At 47.5% G+C, this 27,260-nt stretch overlaps 3 protein-coding genes across 3 annotated transcripts; all 3 read left to right on the forward strand.

The window, feature by feature from the left end:
- The first annotated feature begins 6,225 nt into the window (after positions 1-6,225).
- LOC127395066 (keratin, type II cytoskeletal 75-like) lies at positions 6,226-10,651 on the forward strand. Its single transcript, XM_051641496.1, has 9 exons — positions 6,226-6,729; positions 7,769-7,983; positions 8,519-8,579; positions 8,757-8,852; positions 9,099-9,263; positions 9,476-9,601; positions 9,838-10,058; positions 10,331-10,362; positions 10,455-10,651. The coding sequence occupies exons 1-9, from the start codon at positions 6,226-6,228 to the stop codon at positions 10,649-10,651; spliced, it is 1,617 nt and encodes a 538-aa protein (XP_051497456.1).
- A 3,811-nt stretch (positions 10,652-14,462) lies between these two features.
- Positions 14,463-18,185, forward strand: LOC127395065 (keratin, type II cytoskeletal 5-like). The gene is made up of 9 exons (XM_051641494.1): positions 14,463-14,960; positions 15,372-15,586; positions 15,889-15,949; positions 16,076-16,171; positions 16,435-16,599; positions 16,831-16,956; positions 17,338-17,558; positions 17,835-17,869; positions 17,974-18,185. Exons 1-9 carry the CDS (start codon positions 14,466-14,468, stop codon positions 18,183-18,185), a joined length of 1,626 nt encoding a protein of 541 aa, XP_051497454.1. The 5' UTR covers positions 14,463-14,465.
- Positions 18,186-18,920: 735 nt separating this feature from the next.
- LOC127395007 (keratin, type II cytoskeletal cochleal-like) lies at positions 18,921-26,698 on the forward strand. Its single transcript, XM_051641382.1, has 10 exons — positions 18,921-18,957; positions 20,102-20,499; positions 20,905-21,113; positions 23,735-23,795; positions 24,472-24,567; positions 24,773-24,937; positions 25,308-25,433; positions 25,575-25,786; positions 26,056-26,090; positions 26,511-26,698. Exons 1-10 carry the CDS (start codon positions 18,921-18,923, stop codon positions 26,696-26,698), a joined length of 1,527 nt encoding a protein of 508 aa, XP_051497342.1.
- Positions 26,699-27,260: the final 562 nt, after the last annotated feature.

A 27,260-nucleotide genomic window follows, 5' to 3' on the forward strand; every position in this document is an offset into this window, starting at 1 on the left:
CACCCCCGAACCAAAGGGACCCCCTCAGCACCCACTGTGCTGCGTAGAGCTGGGCCAGCACCAGACAACCCAGCGTGGTGTCTCCAGCAGGTGGGGACCCAGAGCAAGAGAAAGGCTGGGTGCTGCTCTGCAAGCCCCGACGATGCTGCGGCGGGGCGTGCTGGGCTGGGGTCACACCCACCAGTCTTCCCTGCAGGGCAAGGGAACGATCGCTTCGGGAGAGCAGAGCAGCCCGTTTGCACCAGAGGAGGTTTTGTGAAGAGTGAATGGGTTGGGCTTCAGCCAATGAACAGTTTGCATCAGTCTTCAAGCTTCTGACCATATTTCTTAGACTGTTTTAAGGAAACAGAGTGAAGCTGGCAAAGCAGATGTGTTGGTAACAGGCAGGGCATCCCAGCAGGGCTCCTGTTGCTGAACTGTATTTTGTTGCTTGGTGTTTGTTTTTTTTTAATTACAGAAATTATAAAAATTAAAAGGGCTGGTTTAGTTTCTTACAGAAGCACACACAGCATGTGGCTGTGCCACCAGCTGCAAACATGTGGGCCAGCACCATCACTGAAACCTCTGTGGAACGTGGCTGTGAGCCAGGCTGCCAGGCCTGTGCCCATCCCCAGGGTACCTGGGCATCTCTGCAGCTGCTGTTAGGCTGGTGCCACGGTTCAATGTCAGGTCCTTCTGTGGTCTGAGGATGCTGCAAGGCAGAAACAGCACAGAGCAGCTACTGGTCTCATTGCTGTTTCCATGGGAAGTGTTCTGAGAACCCCCCCTGGCACCTCTTCTCTAAGAAGCAGACAGCAGATGCAAAACTTCATCTTTCAGTTACCTTCTTCTGATTTGCAGAGACCTGCAAAACTCACATATTCAGGTCAAACTTGTCAAGTAATTTTAGCTGTCAACTTAAACATTACATGAAATGTTTTTTTAAACCAACATTTAATTTCAACATTTCCTATGGCAATGATGCTGTCTCAAAGGGAAACACCTCCCCTCCACCATTCCCAAGCAAAACTTCGCAGCTTTTTCACTCAAAAGCAGAATTTTCATAAAATAAAATTTCGTTTTCATTTACAAATGGTTTACCCAACCTGCAAACGAAATAAGACATGAAATGGCTGCAGGGAAGGCAACACAGGGTGCAGCAAAACCAGCATCAGAGCAATATTCCCAGCTACCACCTGCGAGGCAGGCTGGGTCCCAGCATTGCTCTTTAAATGAGGCAGCAAGATCCCTCTGTCCAGAGCAGATGGAGATGGAGTCCAGCTGCACAAGATACTGAGCCATGTGGGACCTCTGGGCTCACCTGGAGTACACTAGAGCACTTCCTGGTAAATAAACATGAGGCTCCATGAAATTGGTGCACTGTGACTGGATACACTTGCCAGGACACGTGAATAATCCTTGCTTATCTTACAGGCTCAGAGAACAGCACAGTGTGGATCTGGTTGGTTTTAGTGAGGAGAAATTAAACTTCACAGAAGTTCTATAGCTCTTTGCAAGGGAAGTCAAACCAGGAGCAGTGCTTGGTGCAGGATGGGGCTGGGGAACACATCATGTACAGGCACAGAGCTGACCCAAAATAATGAGACCTTCCAGGAACATCATTGTTGTTTATTTTTTAATCAGAACAGATGTACCCTGGGGCCATGAAAAAGGATGAGAAGATGACCAGAGGGCTGAAGCACCTCTCCTATGAAGACAGGCTGAGAGAATTGGAGATGTTCAGCCTGGAGAAGAGAAGGCTCCAGGGAGACTTTGGAGCACCTTCCAGTGCCTGAACGAGGCCTACAAGAAAGCTGAGAAGGGATTTTTTAAAAGAGCATGTAGCAAGAGGAGAAGGCGGAATGGCTTAAAATTGGAAGAGGGGAGATTTAGGTTTGACATTAGAAGCAAATTCTTCTCTATGAGTGTGGGGAGACACTGGTCCAGGTTGCCCAGAGAAGCCCCATCCCTGGCAGTGTTGAAGGGCAGGTTGGATGGGGCTTGGAGCAGCCTGGAATGGTGGGAGGTGTCCCTGCCCATGCAGGGGGGTGGGACTAGATGGTCTTTAATGTCCCTTCCAAGCCAAACCAGCCTGTGATTCTATGATACTGCTGCAGTGTTGAAAGATCCTGCTTTCCATGTGGAGCTCAGTGGTGGTCACAGCCCCAGCAGCCCCACTCGGGGATTAAAGTTAGGATCAGAAAGCTTTACATTGCAATTTGGGGTATTCGGATTTCTTCAGGTACCATCATGCAAGCTGCAGTGTTGCATGCACTATAGGATAGAGGAGGTATCAGCCAGTACCCACCTAAGGTCAGTGCCCTTTCAAGATGCAACAAGCCATGGGGGGAACGAGACCTTTCCCTCTGTGTAAAGCATCTGGTAACAACAGGAATAATGAAGGTGAATTTATTCCAAACCCTGAGCTGCATCAGTGCCTCTGTGCTAGCCCAGAAAACAATTATCTGGAGAAAGCAGGTCACACCTACACTTCAAAGCCATCCAGTAGTTATAGCTGACTGGCCTCCAGATACTGCTGGGAACAGGCTCAAAGGAGCAACACCCATCATAGGGCAACACCTATGGGAAAACTTCTGAGGAGTTCATCCTAATTCATCCCTTCGGGAAATGAGATTCAGGGACACTCAGCGCCCGCTCGGGAGGTCTCAGGGGTCCCTGTTCCTGCAGCACAGGGATGCTGTGGGTTGCATGGTCCCCTGTGGAAAAAGCTCAGGGTGACCAGCAGGACTTCATTAACTTGGGATGAAATAGTAAATTACAGTCAGGGTTTGAATTTAGGTTAGCAGCCCAAGTTTAACCCAAAGGCTTTAATTTAAGCAATTAACCTAAATTACAGCCTTGACTTTACTGATAATTAAACTGAGATTAGGTAGCACAGGTGAATCAACCCAAGTTACTAAGACATGCTCTTATTTTACAAATATACATATTTTTGCAAACAAAACACACAGGGGCACTTTTAAAAATCTCAGCCTTGTCTGAGGAAGAGCATCCAACATCAGACAAAGGCTTATGGAGTGGATGCTGGAGAGGAGCAGTGGTGCAGAGATGCAGAAGAAGTGATGGAAAACTGTTGGAGGTTTTTCCTGCTCACTGCCTGGCTTCACAGAAAACAGCTCAAATTTCTCACTAAAGGATCTGCAGTTGCCTTGACAGAGCCAGAATGCACTTTGCTAATCTCAAAGCAGAGTTATTACCTGGATATCAGCATGATGCCAGAAGCAAACTCAGTTGAGACTTTATGCCCAGGTTTCTAGCATGGTGTACAGGGATCTCCTGCCTCTTGGTCTGGGGCTCACACAGGCTGCTGCCTGTCCCCTCTGCTCAGCATGGAAGGAGGAAACAAGGATGGGAAGGGAAAAAAAAGGCTTTGGAGCCTGCTCACCCTCACAGAGGGCCTCTGCCATAGCAGAGGGGCTCTCACCAGGCGGGACCTGCCCAAACACAGCTCCCTTTGTCTGATTAGGAGGGAAAACTACAAAGCAGCTTGAATGAGCACAAGCATTATCCTCTGGTGCAGGAGGAAATGTCAGTATCAGAGCAAACTGTCGGCATCAGAGCAGCAACTTCATTTCATGCCTGGAGCTGCAGGGTGCATTGGAGACACTCCCCCAGGAGCTACCTGGAAACCCTGTGTTTCATCAACAGAGCAGGGTGGGGGCCCCCTTGCCATCACCCCATACCCCAAACCTGTAGCTACAGCTCCTTGTGCTCACAATTCTGCCTTTTGTAATTACATCTTAAATTCCTTCCAGATGAGTGACAACCGCATCACCTCCACCCTAGTGCAAATGTGAAATGGAAAGAAATTAATTTCTTTTTACTTGGTTGGAGGAGCTGTATTATTACTATTATTAACAATGGACTCCAACGCAGTTGGCACATTCTTTAGCCAAAAAAGACAAGTTTCATATGTAAAAGGAGCCTGAGGGGTAAAAGGAAAGTACTGACACATCACACTGTTAGTAACCAAGGGTGGGTTTCAGCCTGGCCAGCTCTACACACCTGAGTCAGCCATCTGGTCTACCCATATAGTGTTGGTGAAGGTGGAAAGCCATCCTCAGGGGCCTCGCTGTCCATCTACCTTAGGATGGGGGGATCTGCCATTTGGTGGCCTCCACTGACTGCACAAGAACACAGAAGAGCTTTCAAATTGTCACAGTTACGTGAGCTGGAGCATCAAGACAGCAATTCCCATGGGAGTCATCAGCATTTCAGAAGGTGGGCAACTCGCACCTGCCTTTGAGTATCTTGCTGTCTGGGGCTTGCACCTCAAATGAATCAAGCACATTATGGTGGGCAAGTCCATCTCCTGCATGCAAGTCATGACATCAGTCAATTGGTGGGCACAGCCCTAAGGCTGATCAGTAACCCAAGGCTTTTCAGACACTGACCTGTTCCTTGCAATCCAGTTACTTCCAGTTCCCCTGGGTGTAAGTGTGAGGACAGTCAAACCCAGTGAGACAGCCCTGCTGGGCAAAAATTGCAGGATTAAGCCTCTCCTTACAATGAAATCTCAGTCTTGTAAAAGACACCAAAATAAACTGATAATTGCTCTTTATTCCTCCCCTTCATTAAAAAAAAACAAAACAAAACAAAACAACACCAAACAAAAAAACCACAACAACTCAATTGCAAATGCAATGCATTGAAAGAAAGCAGCTGGGGAAAGAAAGGGGACACAAAGCATTTTTGGGAGTTTCCTTTACCTGGCTCCCTTGCAAGGCAGGGGCAGATGAAGCACAACCCCTCCACCATGGTGATTCCTCAGGATTACGTTATTCCTGAACTGCAGCCAGGAGCTGCTCACACTTGCAGACAACAGGACAGGAGGCTGTTTGGGGGGGATGTGTTTGCCAGTCCACTCTCTTTTATAGATAAATTATGTATGAATCATCTTTTCCTGAACAACCTGAAGCACAATGAGGGCTAGAAACTCTTGCCATCCCTCAAAATGATTTTTTCCCCCTACATTTTTCTATTTGACTTGTTACTCAAACTGCAACGCGACATGCAAAGCAAAGGGTAGGTTTGTAGGTTGTAGGTTTTGTTTGTTGGTTTGTAGGTTGGCACCTGCAGCTGAGACAGGAAAGATCCAGGATGCCTTAATGTGCCCAGATCTGGGCAGAGGGAACCCTGTAGGGCACTTTCCTAGTGGATTCAAGCAGGCAGGATCACACTTTCAGATGTGCAGAGCTGATTAAATCATTGGGAAACAATGTCGTGTTTATAAATGGTGAGTTGGGAACAGCCCTGGAGCACTACATTTCCACAGAGCCAGTGGATTCAAAGCAGTTCCCAGTTCCCATTCCCACAATCTTTCCTCCTTTTTTTTTTTTCTTTTTTTTTTTCTTGTTTGTTTGTTTCCAATCTTGCTAAAATACCAAAGTCTGCATCTTCTGAGGTTGTGCTGAGGTACTGGCCCAACTATTTGTGAGAGAGCTCAATGGCAGCTGTCAAAACCCACACATTATCAAAAGACTTCATCAAAACATTTTAACTTTATTCCTGTCTTTTTTTCAGTGACAGAAAAATAAGCAGGATTTTCAGAAGAGATCATCTCAGGGTGCAGAGCCTATACAGGGATGGAAGCAAAACTGTTTCTGCAGGTATGCTGTGGAGGTATAGAGGGGACCATGTAGCACCTCTCACAGAACCCCAGGATACAGCAACTTACTGCCCTGCTCTGCCCAACACAGACCTAAAACTGTCTAAAACTGGCAGGGACTCTAACCTTCCGAAACCTGGCTTGTGAACAGAAAAGGGGCAAAGCAATCCTGAAGGATGAAGTTTTCAACTGAGAGACCTGTTGAGTGACAGGCGTTCTGAACGGTGTTTTCCTCCCTGTGCCCAAAGTGACTCACTGCAACTTTCAAATGCTTTGATATGGCCAAGAGTCTGGCTGGCTACAAAGCCGGCAGAAGGCGACAGTTATTCCCAAACAATACCACTGTTGCTCAGAAGCTGGCTATATTATTTCAGAAGGGTGTGTGTGAGGAGTGAGTTCACTCTCCAGAATGCTGTTGGACATGCCAAGCCTAATTAATCAGAAAGACGATCCACCTCATAAACCCATCCCAGTCTCATAAATGCATAAAAGGGCTCTCCTGAGCCCATGAAGAGCAGAGGTTCATCTCTCTCTTTTTCCTCCTACTCCTTGCTCCAGGCCAGCACCTTTGCTCCTTTATTCTTGCTGTAGCATCCGTCCCAATCCAACAGCCAGCGATGTCTCGCCAGTCCACCGTGAGGATCCAGAGGGGGAGAAGTGGCTTCAGTGCTGCTTCAGCCGTCGTCCCCAACACCTGCCGCACCAGCTTCAGCTCACGCTCCGTCACCCGGGTCGGGGGCTGCAATGCTGGCAGCGGGTTTGCCAGGGTTGGTGGTGGCTTTGGAAGCAAAAGCCTCTACAATGTTGGTGGATGCAAGAGGATCTCTGTGGCTGGAAGGGGTGGTGGCTTCTATGGATCTGCAGGTTTCGGTGGTGGCCCTGGTAGCGTGTATGGTGGTGGCTTTGGCATGCCAGCTAACCTTGGCTATGGATATGGTGTATTTGGTGGTGGCATGGGTGGCCCTGGATTCCCAGCTGGGGGCATCCACGAAGTCTCCGTCAATCAGAGCCTTCTGAAACCTCTCAACTTGGAGATAGATCCCAGCATCCAAAGGATCCGGAAGGAGGAGAAGGAACAAATCAAAACCCTCAACAACAAATTTGCCTCCTTCATTGACAAGGTGAGACATGAGCTTCCCTAAATATCTTGTCCTGGATTTTTTTTTTTTTTGTGGTGGTTTTTTTTTATTTGTTTGGTTGTTTTTTTATGAGGACTCTTTTCTTAGCTGCTTTATGAGAGCTTAAGTTGATCAAGAATGAATAGAAGCAAGGAACAAGACTGGAAGATACCCAGTCCCCAGAAACTCCAGAGAATGGCACCTGCTACTTAGTGGTTGTATGAATTAATCATCCAGTATTTGAGGTCCTCCTCATTTGCTGCTTGACATCTAATAGGCAGAGGAGAAAGTAAGCTCTAAAAGGACAATCCTGTCCTTCTGGAGATGTTAGGCGCTCTCCATTAAGCCTTGATAACAGTTTTTTCGGTGGTTAAAGTGAGATGCAAGTAACCCATCTAAAATGAACAAGAAAGGGATCACATGAATTGGCACTAGACAGAAGTAAGTTTCTCATTGCTTAAATTTCCTCAAAGGCATTTAAAATTATCACTGCAACAGTACCAGCATGTCTGGACTGTTAGTTCAAAATAGCAAAATCTGATCTGACACTCTCTGTCCACTTCATTTCCTTGTTCACTGTCTTAGATGCACAAGAGCATTTTCTTGATTTCTGCTCTGCTTGAGCAGCTGCTCTTTGGTTTCAAGGAAAATGCTACAGTATTTTGAAGCTTTTATGGGGTGGAGAGAAAGGAGAAATGGCACTTTAGTATTATTTTCTCAATAAGAGTGCAAGCCCTGTTGTGCTCCTTGCCTGGTTTTGCATGCACTCTTCACACAAAATGCATTCATCCTGCCTTGGCTTAGCAAAGCAATGAAGGGGGAGCATGGTGCAAAAAACCCAGATTAATTCCAGAGTTCGTCTGCAATACTGAGCAGGGTCCCTGTAGTCAAATGGCAAATTTATTCTTCTACCAGATGAGGATTTGGCTGTGAAAACCAGCTGGAAAGAGTACTTCATCAGGACTGAGTGCCCACATTTGCAAGGAAAGCTCTCTAGAATCTTTGCTCTTTCAAAACATCTTCAGGATATTTCTGCTTGCAGGTCCGATTCCTTGAGCAACAGAATAAAGTGCTGGAAACCAAGTGGAGCCTGCTGCAGGAGCAGGGGATGAAAACAGTGAAGAACAACCTGGAGCCGCTTTTTGAGACTTACATCAACAACCTCAGGATGCAGCTGAACAGTTTGCTGAGCGACAAAGGAAGGCTGGAGGGAGAGCTTGTCAACACACAGTACCTGGTGGAGGATTTCAAGAAGAAGTAAGTCTGCTGAGCTAGAGGTCTACTCACCTTGGTAGGTGCAGCCTTTCTCCATGCAACATCCTTAACCCAGCTGGGGGATCCAGGAGAATCCAGGACATGGGAAATCCTGTCAGTGAAGGCTGTGCCATTTGCTCAAGACAAATGGTAACGGAGTAACAGATCCAAGTACAAAAACATTTAGGGAATATTTTAGAATATGATCAAAGACTTATTAACTAAACTACCTACTGAGAAAAAAACCCTACATGGTAGGTCTGAGAGTTTCAGGTCAGCATGTTTAATTTGCTTAAGTCAGGAAGGAGGAGTATGACTAATGGCCAGAAATAGGAAAATAAAACAATAGATTATTTTTTATGTACTTGTTTTAACTAGTTTAGCCTAGGAACATGCTCATGGTCTCTTATTCAGAGGCTCTGTAGGAAAAAAGAATGTTGTATGCAAAATTCTCTTAAGGAAGTTCATTCCAGCAAAATAAAATCACCTCTGTCTGTTACTTGCCTAAACAAATGCTCCTTCTGCCTCCCTCCATTAGGTATGAAGATGAAATCAACAGGCGTACAATTGCAGAGAATGAATTTGTGACACTCAAGAAGGTGAGAGCAAATTACAGAATACAGAGCTCTTAACCCTGATTCATTCACAGATCTGTCCATTCATATCCCAAAAGCATTTTTAATGGTTTCTTCTCTGACTGTTACTGCAGAGACATGTGTGTTCCTGACTTGATAACAGGAGTTTAAAACACATTGACTAAATCTCTCGTCCTCCAGGATGTAGATGCTGCTTATATGAACAAGGTGGAACTACAAGCCAAGGCAGATGCGTTGACTGAAGAAATTAATTTCCTGAGAGCCCTCTACGAAGCTGTGAGTACAACCACATCCCAAGACATTGCAGCCCTCAGTTAGAGCTTCCCTCCCTCCTTTCTTCTGAAAGCCTTTAATTTCTTCCCCCAGGAGATGCTAAATCCTTTACCTCTTTACAGTTATACCAACCGTCTTAGCTGTTTAGATAACAATCTACAGCCTCTCCCAGGTCTGCACGCTGTCTGAAAGGATGAAAAGGCATCTCTCGAGTGAATTACCTCACCTGGTCCCACGTGCACTTTGCAGGAGCTGTCTCAGATGCAGACACAGATCTCTGACACCTCTGTCGTTCTCACCATGGACAACAACCGGAACCTGGACCTGGACGGGATCATTGCAGAGGTCAAGGCACAGTACGAGGACATCGCCAACCGCAGCCGGGCTGAGGCCGAGTCCTGGTACCAGACCAAGGTGAAGAAACAGGGGGTTTCCACGCTGTTATCTCTGTGTCTTGTCTTCAACAGATAAAGACTGACACTTCCAAGAAAATGTTCTCAAAATATTCTATAGCAGCCCTCCAGCTGCTAGTCTGGGCTGGAGGAGGGCCCCATGCTTGCAGGGGTCTGGGTTACTTCAAACCCAATGGATTTTACTTTGGGTGATTGTTTCTTTCCCTGCAACAGTACGAAGAGCTGCAGGCCACGGCAGGCAGGCACGGGGACGACCTCCGTAACACCAAGCAGGAGATCTCTGAGCTCAACCGCCACGTGCAGCGGCTGCGGTCTGAAATCGACAGCGTGAAGAAACAGGTAAGAAGCAGCAAAACTCACACTTTTCATCAGTTTACCCCCTGACTTGCAAGGGAGAGGAAGAAAAACCTCAGAGGCAACCTAGGCAATTTTGACCCTTTTAATCTCAAAACCAGAACTGTCACTAAAACTGCTGAAACTGATGGTGCTGGAACAAGACCTTGTGATCTCAGGTTAGACAAAGAACAAGTCTAGGACTTGTACAGGGAATCTGACTGGGGGTTTCTCTTCCCCAGTGTGCCAGTCTGAAAGCAGCCATCACAGATGCTGAGGAACGTGGGGAGCTGGCCCTCAAAGATGCCAAAGCCAAACTGGCAGAGCTGGAAGATGCTCTGCAACAGGCCAAGGCAGACCTGGCCCGGCAGCTCCGTGAGTACCAGGAGCTGATGAACGTCAAGCTGGCCCTGGACATCGAGATCGCGACCTACAGGAAGCTGCTGGAGGGAGAGGAGTGCAGGTGGGTGGGAAACAGCCCTTGTAGACCTGATGTTGGAGGAGCAGAGCAATGTAAGCACTGGAGATGCTCAGGATTTCAGAAATGATCAGCAGGGCAGTGGGGAGTTGTGGGGAAGACAGCCCTGGCTAATGGAAATAACATTGCGGGAAGCATCCCCAAATTACGCCAAGTATTTATTTTTTTTCCCTAAAGGTCTCTAGGAAATGTACCCTATTTTTTCCCCTATCAATATGTCTTATCCTCTTACCTTGCTGTGTTCTGTCCCCTAACAGGCTGGCTGGAGATGGTGTCCCAGTGAATATCTGTAAGTCTCTAAAATTTATGCAATTACCCGATTAGAGCATTTGTGTCCTCCCAATGCCCAGAGAGACTGAAAGCTTTTCCTTCTCCTTGCAGCTGTGACCAGAACAACTGTGGGAACAGGATATGGAGGAGGAAGCAACCTCAGCATGGGAGGGGGAATCTGCAATATGGGGAACAGCTTCAACTGTGGAAGTGGTCCTGGGATTAGCAGCACCACCCTTGGAGGTGGCAGCAGCTCCAGCGTGAAGTTCGTCTCAACCTCCTCCACCAGAAGAAGTTACAGAAGCTAAACCCTTCCTTTTAGATGCCTTCACTCACCAGAAAACACCTTAACACTGGTCCTTTACTAGAGCATAGTTGGGGTCAGCAGAATGAGGGCCACCTAAACCCTATGTCTTGTCACACAGGAACCTCACCTTAGGAACTCTCTCAGCTGTGTTGTTTAGGGCTCTGCTAATGAACATGAGTCCAACCGTTTTAAATTTGCAACTTGCTTGTTACAGCTCAGCATTTTTTGCCTGGATTTTGTATATAAGATGTGTCCCATGACTGTTTGTCTCTCTTCACTTTCTGGTGTTTGTCTAATAAAATGCATATGTAATTTATTCTATTGTGTGGAGCTTTTAATTAAAGACGTGGAACAAAATGCAAATGCAGATAACAAGCACTTTTCATACAGCCCTGCCCAGTTAAAGGTGCAGATTTTTGCTCCTCATCCACATTTCCTGCATCTCTCCATCAGCAGGCAAAACACACAGGCACAGCGTGGCACCAAGGGGGGGGCTGGTGTTGATTTAGGTGTTCTACCCCCCTGCAATAAAACAGCCTGGAGCTGAACACAGGGCACGTCACAGCAGGAACCGGGCACAGGGGAAAAGGTCTAAGATTCACCTACTGTGCAGCTTCCAGCCAACACAACATCCAACAACCTGACTCCCAGGGGGCACGAAGGGCAGTGCCAAGTGTGTGATGTACTGGCATAAATGTACAATAGGGAACTAATTACCAGGGGAGTCAGAGCAACCACCCAGCTTGTTCAAATCTATCAGCCCATCTAAAAACCCCGTCTGCTGAGAGTTGTCTCACCTAAGTCTATGTGCCAGCAGGGGAGATGCCTGGGCTGGAAGCCCTACCTTTCTGTTTCACTGGCCACACTGTTTCAGGTGCTTGTCTTGAGTCTTGATACTCCGTGTTTCTCCTCCTTTGACAATGAGCAAGAGGATCTGGTTCATATGCGCTCACATACTGTCTTGAATGGTACTCATCCAACAGCTATAAAAACATCCAAGGATGGGATACCTGCTGGAAAGTGAAAGCCTTCAAGATCCACTGTTCCTTCACATTCCAGGAATACACTGGAGACAATATCTTGTTTTGAGAAGGTGGAGAAAACAGAGGAGGTGCAGGAATTTTAGATGTGGTTCTGACAAATCGGGAGGAATTAATTGAGAAGTAAAAGCAAAGCATCATCTAGCTGAAAGCTAAAGACTGACAGATCTCATTGCTGCAAATGAGCTGCACAAATAGATGTGATTCGAAACATCTATCCCCATGTATTTCAGTATTTTTAAGTTCAAGGAATGGGCAGAGAAGGACTCTTAGGAAAAATGCTTGAAGAGATGGGCAAAGGGAAGGAATTGGCAGTGCCTCAATGGCAGACTGTGTTTGGGTTTTCCTTCGAGACCAGCAGTTTTTAATAATTTTCTACCATGCTCTGAACTCTTCATTTTCCTCTCTGTATCCCTCAGGAAATCTTCCCAAAAACTTGCAGGCTTGTTTATGGGTCTGCTGTGGCTTCCCACTTCTGGTCCACCACCTCTCCCTGCTGAATACTCACAGCTGCTTCCCAGGGAGGAGCAATATCCTCACTGTGAACAGCAGCCAGGGCAAGGTTAAGTACTAGTCTTTCTCATTGCTGCCCAAACACACTCTCTAACCAACAAGGATATAATGGATGTATCCAACAGGCACCTCAGACAGATGCCATCCATTGCATCAACACCTGGGACACAACACAGGGATTCTGAATCTTTCCATCTAGCATGGGAGAAGCTGGGGGCAGGATATTCATTCTCCTAGGGCATCCCTTTTTAAGAGAGATACAAAAATCTTCCCTGGAAAGGGCTGGCATCTCTGGATACATGAGCCATGTACAGTTCTCCTTGCTCCAGAGCAGGACTCTGGTCACCATGTACATAACCTGCTGCACCCAATCCTGCTGGACAAGTTAAACAGATGTAGGGATGACCTGGGGCTTGTGTTTCAGTGAGAGAAGACAGTCCTTGTTAGTTCTCGCAAAGCCCAGATTAAAACCTTAGTCTTAATGAAATGAATGGTGCTTGCACTCAGGGTGTTGAATTCACAATGTGTGGAGGGAACTGATGGCTAATTGCTACCCATAACATTTTTACACAGTTGTTTAGGACAGATGGTAGCTTAGTCACAGAAGCTCCTCTCTCTTAAAAACTGTGGCTTGTTGTAACACACAGTAGCTAAGCACTCCCAGAACAGTTATTTAACTTTGTTCCAGGATGTGTAATGGAAACATTAGAAGAAGAGAGAGAAAATAGGAAAGAAAGTAAAAAAAAAAAAAAGCATGGCTGAAAGGCAAAAAGAGATGATGGACACCTGCAAATTACCCTCCTGGGACCTTCTGGTCAAACTTGCTTGACTGCCAGCACAAACTCACACTTGAAAGATGCATCTGCCAACAGCTGCTCTGTCCCCTCGTGCCTGCCTGTGTCTTCAATGGCAGGGAAAAGTTGCCCCTGAGGAGCAGAGGTTCAGCTGGGGATGGGCATCCACAAGAGAGACATACCTGAGGAAACCCAAAAGGCTGCAAGGTCCAAGAGGAGCATATCCATCCCTGGAATGTTTGGGCATCCAGGCAAGACACTGGAAGTGACTTTCAAGCATCTTGCTCTGGGATAAGTGTCCATGCTCAGAGAGCATGCACAGGGCGAGTCAAGGCATCATGTGCCTTTTCCCAGAGAAATGCACTGTTTGCCTTTTTTTGGGTGCTACACGGATAAGAGCAGAGTGAGTTGTCTGTGAGCAATGTTGTAAGCCCAGATCCCAGGCACTGAATTTCCTTGTAAGAGATTATCGGAGGGGATAGACAATTGACATGGGGAGGGCAGCCTGGGAACAGGCTGTGTAGAGACAAGGTAATCCCATGAGTCAGGAAACAGCCCAAAAATCTGTGAAGGTGAAGCCCTGAGAAATTGCCAACTCAGGTTTTGTGTCGTCACAGCCAACGGTAACTCCCTCCCAGGTCATATTCTGATATTTCATCATTTTCTTGTCAGTCTGAATCAGGATGACACATAGACACTTTTCTCAGAAATGAAAGGTCTGAAAATACCATTAATAAAACTGCCTTCCTTGTCCTTCCCACTCCCCAGCTGGTTCTTAGTAGCTGATGATCCAAGACACTAATACCCCATCACCACCTAGGCTTTCCCTCCATCACCTCTTTCTTCCTTCTCTATCAGTTCTGGTTTAAATGGCTCATTTGGGCATGAGAACATGAGTCCAGAATTTTTGACAAGCTGGGGCCTGTGGTGCTGATGCCCCACTGGGGTTTGCTCAAAACCACAGCAGGAGGAAAACAGACCCACAATAAGAGACTTCTCAGACCTCGGACCACTGCACCCTGAACAAACGTGCCTTTACACAACAGAGGGATTGATTCATCCAGGAGAGAGATGAGCAAGTGGTTGCCCAATGTGGGAACAGTCTGCTGCAGAGGGGAAAGGGAGTGGGGAACGGATGGCTGCAAACCCAAGTTGAGCAGGCACTATTGAGTGTTTTCTCAGATATTTCAACAGACGGGTCATGACTGTCACCAAAAGATGCAACTCCTGCACTTTGTGAGCGCTTCTCAGGTGCTGGGGCTCATGGTGAACTCACTGTCTGTTTGGCTGGGTGTGCCAAGCCCAGATAATCAGTGAGATGAGCACCATGCCAGACCCATCCCCAGCCACTGAGGGTATAAAACGGCCAGTCCCAGCCTGGGGGAGCACAGCTTCACCTTCCTGCCTTCATCCACTTCCTCTCTGCTTTATTGTTTCTACCGCTCTCACCCCGCGCACATCAGCTGCCATGTCTCGCCAGTGTGCTGCCAGGAACCAGAGCAAAATTGGCTTCAGTGCTGCTTCTGCCTTCATCCCAAATACCAGCAGCACCAGCTTCTGCTCACGTTCTGCATCCCAAGGAGGAAACTGTGGCACTGTTGCTGGGTATGGAAGATTTCCTGGAGGTTTTGGAAGCAGAAGCCTCTACAGTATCAATGGATGCAAGAGGATCTCAGTGGCTGGAAGGGGTGGCAGCTTCTATGGACCTGTGGGTTTTGGTGCTGGTACTGGGATCTCCTGTGGTTTTGGTAGTGCAGTTGGTGGTGCCTTTGGGTTTGGTGGTGGCATGGGTGGCCCTGGACTCCCTGCTGTCCCTGCTGGGGGCATCCATGAAGTCTCAGTCAACCAGAGCCTTCTGAAACCTCTCAATCTGGAGATTGACCCTACCATCCAGACTATCCGTAAGGATGAGAAGGATCAGATTCAAACCCTCAACAATAAATTTGCCTCCTTCATTGACAAGGTGAGACATTAGATTTCTTGGCTATGCTCTGTTGATTCTTTAGTGGGGAAGGACAAGGTATATTTTTATCAGCAATTTTGCTGCTCTTGTACTGCTATTTCTAACAGCAGCAGCCTCGGAATAAAACCTAAGGGGTTCCAGCTTTGAGACCATTCATCCCTCACAGTAGTGCTGAGATAAGACCAGCCAGGAGGGGGTTATGGGATGTAAGGAAGCAGAGTTTGCAAAGAGAGCAGGAACATTAGCATCAGACGTGCAATACTTGCTTGCTTGTACAAACTATCAGCTGTTCCCCAAGGGCTGAGAGCTCCCACATTTCAGCAAGTGAATCCTTGCAGGATTGTATGCTGTGCCTCTGAGGATAACCATCCTAAAATTACTTTTTCTGAAACATCTCGTCTCTCTGTCCAGGTCCGATTCCTTGAACAACAAAACAAGGTCCTGGAGACCAAGTGGGCCCTTCTGCAAGAACAGGGGAACAAAACAGTCAGAAACGACATTGAGCCCCTCTTTGAGACCTACATCAACAACCTCAGGAGGCAGCTGAACTGCTTGCTGACAGACAAGGAGAACTTGGGAGGGGAGCTGAACAAGGTGCAAAGCCTTGCTGAGGACTTCAAGAACAAGTAAGTCCATCCATTTGTGGTCTGCCTGGAGAGCAGGGTGGGCTGCCACAGATGCCAGCTCTTTGTTGCATCCCTGCAATCAAACAAAGAAGGAAGGGCTTTTTGCTGACACCATCTTCTGAGTAAGGCCAAGGTTAAGTTTCATATGAGACATATTCAGCCTCACATCCCCGTGGCTGAAAGTCACAGGCAGAAAATTACAGGGCTGAGAGACCAAGGTACAAAATTGTACCTACCAAAAAAAGATAAGAGGCTAGTCCTCAAAATATGAAATAGACTAACCCTCCATTTTCATCCTGCAGATATGAAGAGGAGATCAATAGGCGCACAGCTGTTGAGAATGAATTTGTGATCCTGAAGAAGGTGGGTGCTGTCACACTGTGCCTTCAGCCCTGCACACAACCTGAGGAGATGGCAAGAAACATTCTTCAGCTTTTCCTCTGCCTCACCAAAATCTGCTTCATTTTTGTGATGTGCTTCTTCTTCTAGGAGGTGGACACTGCCTACATGAACAAGACAGAGCTGCAAGCCAGGCTGGACTCCCTTACAGAGGAGATAGATTTCCTCAGAGCCCTCTATGAAGCTGTAAGCACCAGCATTTACTTCCTCTCCCGGTTTCCAATGTCCTTGCCTTCTTGTTCCCACTTTAGAGGCTCGGAACTGATTATCTTCCAGTCTGTTGCACTAAAGAACTCAATGCTTTTTCCATTTCACCAGATATCTGAATCCTGCCTGAAAGTGTCTTGGAAAAATCACTTTACCCCTCTGCCTTGGGGGGTTTCCTCCCTGTGAGCAGCATTCATATGTCTCATGCCTGCTACTCACCAAAAGACCCGCTGCCTTTGCAGGAGCTGTCTCAGCTGCAGACCCAGATCTCTGACACCTCTGTCATCCTGACCATGGACAACAACCGCAGCCTGGACATGGACGGGATCATCGCGGAGGTGAAGGCGCAGTACGAGGACATCGCCACACGCAGCCGGGCTGAAGCAGAGTCCTGGTACCAGTCCAGGGTGAGTGTCTAGGAAACCTTCCACAATGGGAAAACCACATTCCCTCCCCCAAGCCCCCAGGTCCCACTGAGATTTTTGTAACACAGGATGTCTTCAGATTTAATAGTGCTATAAAGTTTGGAAGTTATAATTTGGGATTAAGAACGGACGCATACCTCTGAGTATAAACACCCACACTCTGCTTGGCTCCAAAACTGATCTATTTGACCTTGGCTCCTCTCTCTGCAACAGTACGAAGAGCTGCAGGCCACGGCAGGCAGGCACGGGGACGACCTCCGTCACACCAAGCAGGAGATCTCTGAGCTCAACCGCCACGTGCAGCGGCTGCGGTCTGAAATCGACAGCGTGAAGAAACAGGTAAAGGGCAGCCTGAATACACAAAACTTAACTCTTGCTGTTGTCTGACCTCCTGGTTGCCCAGCTAACTCCAGGGAATGAAAATAAATGCACCTCAGTGAGTTCTGCTGGATCAGGAATGAGTCTGACAGCATTCACCTCAGTGCAATAACATCACTAGGAGTTATTTAGCACAAAGAAGTAAATCTAAGCAGATGTAAAGAGGTGTGGAGATGGGTTAAATCCAGGTTGTGACCTGGCTCAGATCATTGTTAAGTGATTGTTCAGCTCACACCTATAGATGTTAAACCAACCTCTTCTGCATCTAGACCAGGCACCATGGCCTCAGGGTTCTGGTCTATGCTCTAGATCAGGAATGCATTCCCTGGTTTTCCTCCCCAGTGCTCCAGCCTGCAGACAGCCATCGCAGACACTGAGCAGCGCGGGGAGCTGGCCCTCAAGGATGCCAGGGCCAAACTGGCTGAGCTGGAGACAGCCCTGCAGAAAGCCAAGACAGACCTGGCCCAGCAGCTCCGTGAGTACCAGGAGCTGATGAACGTCAAGCTGGCCCTGGACATCGAGATTGCAACCTACAGGAAGCTGCTGGAGGGAGAGGAGAGCAGGTGGGAGCAATTTTATATCCCAATTTCCAGAGGTGCAATGGGGTCACAGAGCCTTGTTGAGTTTAGAAGAGATCCCTGGGCTTCCCACATTCAGAGGACTTGAATGCTGTTTAAAGGCAAGCAACTGCCCATGAATTGAACTCTCTGGGAAGATGCCTTTTGCACTAACTTTAACATCAACCAAAAATATTCCAAGGACATTCGCCTGCCTTTTCAACCAGCTCCTGTTAATGGGTTGCCCTTGAATTCTTACTGTCTCATTTTGCTCCCTAACAGGCTCACTGGAGAAGGTGCTGGTGCAGTGAATATCTGTAAGTAACTTTTAAAGATAGTTTGGGGACTTTTTCATTCATCTCCCTGCCCCTCGGAGTCAGTGTTTGTGGGTGGCTTTAAAGAGGGTGTTTTCTTCTTGCAGCTGTGACCAGAACCACTGTAGGATCAGGATATGGAAGTGGAAACTGTCTCAGCTTCGGAGGCAGCAGTGGTGTTGGGGGTGGGGTCTGTGCTGGAGGAATGGGCTTCAGCTCTGGAAGTGGACAAGGCACAGCTGGATCATGTGTGGTGGGTGGAAGCAGCTCCAGTGTGAAGTACATTTCCACCACCTCTTCAGCCAAGAGATGCTACTAGAGTCAGGCAGGGTGTGCCAGTCTCCTCTGTATTGTCTGCAATCCTCACTCCATTACTGGCCAAAGCTCTGGAAGTCAAAGCTGTCTGTCCTTATTTATAGAAAACACGTCATGTTTGTGTTCATTCTTTGACTCTCTGAACTCCTTTCCCAGTGTTTGTCTAATAAAATGCATATGGAATTAATTCTGTTGCATCCTCCTTTTAATTCCAATGCCTTTCTAGGACCTTGGGGAAAAGAGTGGGTGACATAGCAGAGTAGAGTTGACGGTAAAAAAAAACCACTAATGATACACAGTGTGGTTGAGGCCCTTCCTTCCTCTGCACTCACTGGAACTCCATGGACACTTATACCCAGCAGGAACAGAACAGGTGGATGTTCTGTTCCCATTTGTGTGAGCAAAATTTTTTAGTATCAATATCTTCACAGCATGGGAAAATACCTACCCTTCCAATAGGCATCAAACATCCTCTTATCTTAATTTCTACCTGACAGGATCTCAGCATTTTCATGCCACCGTGATCACACCCAGACCCCTGTGATCTTGCCAGGTTTTATGTGATGAGTCACGCAGGGATATACATCTAGTTTTTCCCAAGAAAGCAAGGACTTCAGCTCACTCTGTTCTGCACATGCACTAGCTGCAGGGCCTAATAAAATGTCATCACTGCCATTACCATAATTAGAAAGGAAAAAGACCCATCAAACCCCCAAACTCACCCTCTTTGGGAAGAATAATGTCCCCACACAGGCTGCGAGATAAAGGCCCTCATGGTGAGAAAGGTTTAATTCTCCTTCTCTGATCTCCTGAACCGCAGAAACAAGAGAGAAACTTCAAAAGCACCAAAACCCATAGTTAAAAAAAAATAATCAAACACTGCTGAGATTACACAGCAGATTGTACTGGTTCAGTCTGTGACACAACTCCACAAGTAACTAAAGCACTAGTGGTAAATGTGATGTGCATTCAGTGAATGCTGACTGTGAGCCTAAAGAGAAGGTGATAAAATAAACCCCAGTTTCTCATTAACCCTCTAGATCCAATCACAATAACTTGAAAGGAAATGGCTTGTCCTCTTCAACACCCACCCATCTTTCACTGGCACCAGCAGAACTGGCATTTGGTTTGTTAAACACTGCCCAGCATCAAACAGGCATTTGATGACCTGAACTTGTACAAATCAGGCTGTTTTCTCCCTAGGGGAGTCTGTGGGCTTTCAGCTACCTCATCATTCAGCATTAGGGCTCAGCAAAGCATCCAGGCTCCTTCTGTAGCCAACAGAAAGGCTCAGGTGCCTCCCAAATTGTCATCTGTACCAGAAGTAAAGTACCTCTGTGTAAACGAAGCCTACAAAGGGCTGCAGACCAAGACATTTAACTTCTTGCCTAGGTCAGGACCAGCCACTCCTACCCGAGGACCTTTGGCAATCAGGGAGCAAACTCATTTTTTTCTTCAGCAAAACACATCAAATTGGCATTTTCAACATCTCCAGATTCTCTCTTGTGGCAACTTCGGTTCCATCAGCTTGAAACTAGATGGACAGTGACACCATTAGCAGAGTTAAAAGCAAGTCCAAAGGGAACTTCTGGATGTGACTTTTTTTTTTTCCCCCACCAGTAATCCCAGCTCTGAAAAATACAGGTTAGAAAATCTGGTTAATTTTCTGAGCCTGAAGGTTGCCAACCCATTGCATTAGTGAGCCTGGTGATTAACGGGTTGGAAAAGGCGGCCACATGCCAGAGCCATGAGCTCAGGCACCTGAGCCGCAGTCCTCTGTGGACAAGCCCAGACCTCCTAGGGGATAAAAGGCAGAGGGGACTCCTGACCCCAGCTCCCAAAGGCGTCTCATCTCATCGTCCTCTGTTCTCACCAGATTGCACAAAGTCGGTGGGCATCAGGTCAGGAGGAGTCACTGAGACTTTGCCATTATGCCTGTCAACCAAAGCAGCTTCAGCTCCACGTTGATGTCCCGCAGCAGTGGTGGAGGCATAGGACAGATACATGGTGGTTTTGGCAGCAGGAGCCTTCACAATCTAGGGGCAAGCAGGAGGATTTCCATGAACAGTGGGTATTGTTCTCCCAGACCAGGGTACAGTTATGGGTCAGGTCATGGTGGGTTTGCATACAGAGTTGGTGGAGCTGGGTTTGGATTCAGAGGAGGATGTGGCCCTGGAGGCATTCAAGAGGTCACGGTCAACCAAAGCCTCTTGGTACCTCTTAACTTGGAGATTGACCCCAACATGCAGAAAGTGCGGCAGGAGGAGAAGAACCAGATCAAATCCCTCAACAACAAATTTGCCTCCTTCATCGACAAGGTAAGACACCTCCTGCTTCATCCTGCCTGGCATGTTTCTCATTGCCTGGAGAGCAGGACTGGGATTGTTCTCAACTTCATAAACTTACTTCAAAATCCTCAGTCCACAGAGTTAAGAATTTTGTTCAGCTTGTTACCTCCATAATTACAGCTTTGCTTTGCCAGAGCCCTGTAGACAATCTGGATACTGGATAATATGCAAATTGTTTTTTCAGGTTTCATTGCAGTTGAAAAATGCCCTTTTCTTCCAGGTCATCCTATCACTGTGCTTTCAATGACTTGCCCAGCCCATTTAAAACTACATAAAACTGAAAAAAACCCTCACGTTGAGCCCCAACTCATGAAAAATTAGGCAGTTTTTAAGCTGACGATCCCAAATGATACTAATTGTTCTGATGGGTTTTAGGTGCGGTTCCTGGAGCAACAAAATAAAGTACTGGAGACCAAATGGAGCCTCTTGAAAGACCAAACAGTTGTGAGAAATAACCTTGAACCTGTGTTTGACGTGTACATCAGCAACATGAGGAGACAGCTGGAGGCTCTGGGGGAGGACAGGCTGCGGCTCAGCTCAGAGCTGAAGGCAATGCAGGATGCTGTTGAGGGCTTCAAGATCAGGTAAGCAACACACACTCTAAAAGAAACCTGTCCAGTTTTTCTTCACTCTCTTTTTTTTTTTTTCTGGATGAGTTAAAAGACTCAGGGCAGGCCCAAAACTGTGACACCTCAGACAGGACTGAGATGAGTCGGTTCCACTCACTTCAGCTGCTGTACAAACGTCAGCAGCAGGATTTCACCCATTGTGCCACATATGCACTTTTTTTTTTTTTGCAGGGAAAGGTGAACTTTTTTAAAGGCTGCAATGGTCAGACATCCACAGGAGCTCAGGAGCACCTTCTCAAAAGCTCAGCCTGTTCAGAATCTTAAATTTTCCAAATAGTTTCAGCTCCTGTAGAATCTTTTTAATACGGACCAGGATGTAACCAGAACACTCACTTTACTACTGATGTGGGTTCCTTTCCAGAAGAGAAAAACTGTCTAAAAAGAAGGATTAATTATAAATGTGTGCCTAAGCAATTTTTTTCCCCCCCCCCCTGATTTTGGTGTGTTTTAATTGTTATAATGCCCCTTAATATTGATGGATTGGGTAGTTTTAGCAGTTCTGAAAGTCAGGATTTAGCTCCTCCCCCGTGGCAAGTCACTGAAATCATGGGTGCAGGTTTCAGCTCAGCTCATGAACTCTTTAGGCTGTTAGGAGGAGGTGTTCCCTCTCTCATCCACTCTTTGCACTTTGGAAAAACATCTATCAAGCTCTACCATCTGCTACCATGCCCAGAGGGATACTCTGCTTAATGGACATGAATAAGTGAGGAGCTTAAATTGTCGATCTGGAACCAGAAAAACAAGAGAGCAGAGCTAGGTGCAGGCTGCAATTCAAAACAAGGACACGTGCATTCTGCCCAGCACCCTCTGCTCTCCCTTTCTTGGGACATCCTGCGCCCAACACCTTCTGCCACCTTTACCAGCGGTGCCTCTAGCCCAAAAGCAGCATCAGAACAGAAATTACTGCCTTGGGGAAGAGAAATCATCATCCACCATCTACTCTGAAGCTTCTTTTTTTATGGTTCTCTCTGTCTCAGAAAGAAATGTTTAACAGGAAACCAACAAAAAAACCTGTCCTGTGTCAGTCTGGCCATTTAAGAGCTCGGGGTCTGGAGGGGATCAGCCCTCCAGATTTCCCTCGTTTGATTTAGGACAAATATCTTTCCCCATCAGAAGAAGAAAGCCCAAAGAACAGAGCTTAGCTGAAACACCCAAGTTCCGGACAGCTGAGCTGAATTCCAGCCATAAACACAATAATGGTACTGACTAACTGGGTCAGTGTGTCCTGACATTCTCCCCACAGGTCCATGGAGTTTAAAATTTGAAAAGCAATATGTTAGCACAGGCTGCAGCAGCAAGGCAGGGACAGAGTTACCCAGCGGAGAAAAGACCCTTGGCTGCACCTTGACTGCAGACAAAAGAGCCTTTGATAGGCAAAGGTCACATAGAAGAGGTCAGACTATAATACTCTGCCTGCATCTGACATAAAGATGTGAATATTCCTTCTGGCTCCAGATCAAGGAATCTTTGGGCAAAGATCTCAATTACATCATGCATGTTGCTGGGCAGGGACCATCACCCTGCCTTGTGGCAGCAATGCCTACACCTGCCAGAAGGGCATCACTGCTTCTGTCCCCACTTCCCAGCGTTTTCTTCTTCTTCTTACCTTTATTTATTTTAAAATTTGTGGATCCCAAAATAGGAATCTTAATGCTTTGCTGTTCTGAGTCAAATACTGATCCACAGGACAATTAGAAACTAGACATAAGGCAAATTATTTTTCCTCTTCTAAGTGGCTAAGATCTTACAAACCTAAAATTCCCTATAGAGACTCAGACTTTACTTAAAGGAAGTGATTTTAAGGGTTGGATATTCCTGATGTGAAGAAATCTTCTCCCAGGAAAGGGCAATGAAAGACTAACATTTTATTAGCTGCACAGACTCCATCCTTTGAACTCCTGTCTTTCACCTCTCCCATTTAATCGTTTCATTTGAGCTGGGCACCAGTCCACAGCTGGTGCTGGCTTTTATCCTTGCCCAAGAGTGGGACTGCACACTGCTGCTGATCCAGACCCTGGCTCTCCTTGCCCAGGCCATTGTCCTCCCTCCTTCCTTGCTGGCCATCCGAGCTCTCCCAGAGCCAGGAGCTGGCGTCAGGGATCCCGGCTCCTGTGACTAACCCAGGTGTGGCTGATGAGCTCAGCTGCTGCTCCACCCAGCCCTCCCGGCCTGAGAAAATGCACAGAGTACAAGGCTCCCATTCACAGAGAAAACTCTGGGAGGATAAAACGTGCCTTTAATGAAGGCCTGCAGCTTTTCTAGATGGCCTCCTCCCACCAGCTAGCCCAAGGGTGCTGTCTTTCTATCATAATCGGAGAGTTATGTATATAAAAATGCTACACATAATACCCACACTGACTTAACAAGGACAGATGTGCATTGTTAGGCAGCTGTTTTTGTTGTTTCCTCCAAAGATTCGTGCATTGGTGGTAGATGCCCATGGGAACCGACTCCTTAGTCTCTTCACAAGCACCCAGCCATGAGTCCACAGAGGAGGGATTTCCATATGTCCAGGTGGACAGGGCAGGCTGTGGTATGGAAGCTGTAGAGCTGTGTTCATCTCCCCTTCCCAACAGGTACAAAGAGGAGATCAACAAGCGCACGACTGCAGAGAATGACTTTGTGTTGCTGAAGAAGGTGAGGGCCAGCAACAAAGAAGGGACACACTTTTTAAAGGCAAAACACATCTGAATGCAAATAACCTTTTTTTTTTATCCAGCAGTGTCAAGCTGGGCAAAGCACTTAGCAAAAGTATAGTCATCCCTCCTTGAAGGAGTAACACCCAATTGTGCCAGTGTGTCAGTCCTTGGCAACAGCTGCTTCTTGTTCCAGGCCCCTCACTCAAAATTCAGGTGAGTCCTGGTCACCCAGGTACCAGATCAGGTCCGGATCATTCATGTAGTCACTCCACTAGATGCTCTGCTCCCTCTGCAGCCTTTCTGTACTCATTCTCGCCCTCCACAGCTGCCCTGGTCCCTGCTGCAGGACACACAATGAGAAACTTCCACTATTTCAAGCATTGTCCAAAATATCTCTCTGTGCACCGGCCAAAGAAAAAAAAACAAACTAATTAAAATTAACATCTGACATTGATGTGTCAAATATTGCTTAGATCTACAGACAGCATCCCTCCCCCCAACAAAAAGGTGGAGGGAAGAAACCAGTTTAGTCTGGGCTCTGTTTAGAGGCACAGAGGTCAAGAAACTGCAGTCCTGGTTTGTCTCCAAAGGTTCGTGTTCAGTGACAACTGGTCTTTGTGCAGGGATACAGCCAGGCAAGGTGTGGTTCACTACCTCTGTTGTTATGGTTCCAGGATGCAGATGCCACCCATGTGAACAAGGTGGACTTGGCAACCAAGTTGGATGCACTGACAGAGGAGATTAACTTCCTAAGAGCCCTCTATGAAGCAGTAAGAGCCTCCCAAATTTCCCAGTTCTGCTACTCCCCCATTTTCCTGGTACCAATAGGATTGAACCAGCCTGAGAGAGATGTCTGGAGCTGCAGCTCTGCTCCATGCAGCTCTCCTCCATTCCTGCCCCTCCACCACATCTCAACTCTGACACAAGCACGAGGGTGAACGTTTGGGACTGAAAATGGATTGGTTTGACTTACAGGACCTGTCTCAGATGCAGTCACAGGTCTCTGACACCTCCGTGGTCCTGTCCATGGACAACAACCGGAACCTAGACCTGGATGGGATCACTGCAGAGGTCAAAGCCCAGTATGAGGACATTGCCAACCGGAGCCAGGCAGAGGCCGAGTCCTGGTACCAGAACAAGGTGAGGATATGAAAGTTAACCAGGTGAGCTGGGAAAAATTTTGTTTAGCATTTTTCCAAAGGCTGTTTTATACTGGAAAGCACAAGCAGAGAGCACAGGGTAGTAGGGTGTAACATCAAATCAGTCTGGGAAGGATTTAATTTAGTTTCTTGGACACAAGAAAATGCCATTTTGACAACAAGAGAGAGAGGAGCATATGGACATAGAGGGAGGAAGGAAACACGTGAAAGCTCATGAGAAAGAGCTTGGTTTGAGTACAGAAAGAGACGGAAGAGCTGGTCAAGAGAGGATCAGGGCAGAGTCCCTCTCTACCAAGGAGTTCAAGCCCAGGTCTGACTATGCCCTGGTGTTTCATCTCTGTCCATCTCAGTATGAGGAGCTGCAGCTCCTGGCTGGCCGGCACGGGGACAACCTCCAGAACACCAAGATGGAGATCTCGGAGATGAACCGCATGATCCATCGGCTCCACTCAGAAATTGATGGTGTAAAGAAACAGGTATGGCACACAGGACCCCCTAAAAAGGGGGTACATCTACCTCCACTACCTTGCTGTACCCTCACAAGGACACCTGGCAGTCGGGGTCCAAAGCCGCTGAGCAGTCACCATGTCCTGTTTCCACTCCTCACAGTGCTCCAGTCTCAGACGGGCATCGCAGACGCTGAGCAACGCGGGGAGCTGGCCCTCAAGGATGCTAAGGCCAAACTGTCTGAGCTGGAGGATGCTCTGCAGAAAGCCAAGGCTGACCTGGCCCGGCAGCTCCGTGAGTACCAGGAGCTGATGAACGTCAAGCTGGCCCTGGACATTGAGATCGCGACCTACAGGAAGCTGCTGGAGGGAGAGGAGAGCAGGTGGGTGGCTCTTCTTGTAAACCAAAGAATGCTCAAACCCAGAGATGTTGGCACATTTGCCTCACAACAAGAGGGGGAAGGGCCACACCAATTTGCAGAGATAACACCCCATCCTATGCAGTTATAGGGGTTATTTCAATTCCTACCAGATGCTCACCAGGGCCTACCATCCCAAACCATTCTGTTATCCAGTGTCCCTGGTGACAAACTGCTGCTTTCAATTGTCCTAAATAACAAGCCCTTACCTCTCTGTATTCTCTTTCTTCCAGGCTGGCTGGAGAAGGTGTTGGTGCAGTGAATATTTGTAAGTAATCTGGTTCCTAAGCAATAGATTATTAATTGAGTTATCCCTTAAACGTAGCCAGAACTGAGGACAGAACAATGAAAACGAGCAATGCAGCTAGTGGTTAGCAGCAGAGAAATGGAGGATACAGAGGGTTTTGCAGCTTTCTGCAAAAAAAAAGGGACTGGGGAGGCCAAAGAGCCTGATACACCTTTTCTCTGAACTTGGAAGATTTTGTACATTGAGATTGTCCCTTGGAGACTCAGATGTCTGAGGCCAGCTCTGCTACAGGCTAGGAATGAAAAACAGAGAATAAGACAGGTGAAATACAGGCAGGGGCAGCCTGCCCAAGGAAACCCAGGAATGTGTGAAACTGAAGGTTGAAATCCCTTTGTACAATTCCGAACAAACTGACTCTCCACCCCTGGTTTCCAATCACAGCCGTGGTCTCATCTGGGAGCAGCTACGGAGGTGGGAAGATGCTGGGGCTGGGGACAGGCTGCAGGAGCAGGCTCAGCACGGGGGGCAGCGGCACCTGCCTGGCCGGGGGGTTGAGCTCTGGTGCAGGAAGCAGCTCAAGCACGAGGTTTGTATCAAAAACCACCACCAAGAATAGCTACTGGAGCTAAGTCGTGGCAGCACCCAGCTCACCTGCAGCAAGAGAGGTTGAGCACCACCTCCTGCTGCCAGCACGAAGTCCACTGACACCATCCCAAGAGCCACGCTTCTTGCCTTCCCATTAGGGACCAGCAGATTCCCAGCACTGCTTACTGGTTTGGCAGAGATGCTGCTCCAAGTCCAAATAAGTCCACTGCATAAAGCCCCAGCCTGCTGACCAGAAGCCCAGTGCTGCTTGTCAGTGAGCAATCAGCCTTCCCATTAATGAGTGCCATCATTAGAGCTCGGCTTGCAGCTTTCAAGGGCCCTGGTGCAGATCCAGAGTAGATGCAGGATTTGGGTTTACACCAGTGTATGTAACAGCAGAACATGTCCCTTCACCAGCTTATGGTAGAAACCAGGGGATGTGCTGAGACCACAGTCTCTCATGCTCCCCAGTAATCAACCCTGCTTCCCCCCCCTGGGCTTTCTCTCCCCAAAGGCTTGAAGAATCAGAAAAAAAGCTCCTTTCAGTACTGAGGTAGTTGCCCCATTTCCCAGTTTCTCTTGCACTGCTGTAGTTTCACTCAGCTC

The sequence above is a fragment of the Apus apus genome, chromosome 28 (assembly GCF_020740795.1).
Source record: "Apus apus isolate bApuApu2 chromosome 28, bApuApu2.pri.cur, whole genome shotgun sequence".
Lineage (NCBI taxonomy): Eukaryota > Metazoa > Chordata > Aves > Apodiformes > Apodidae > Apus > Apus apus.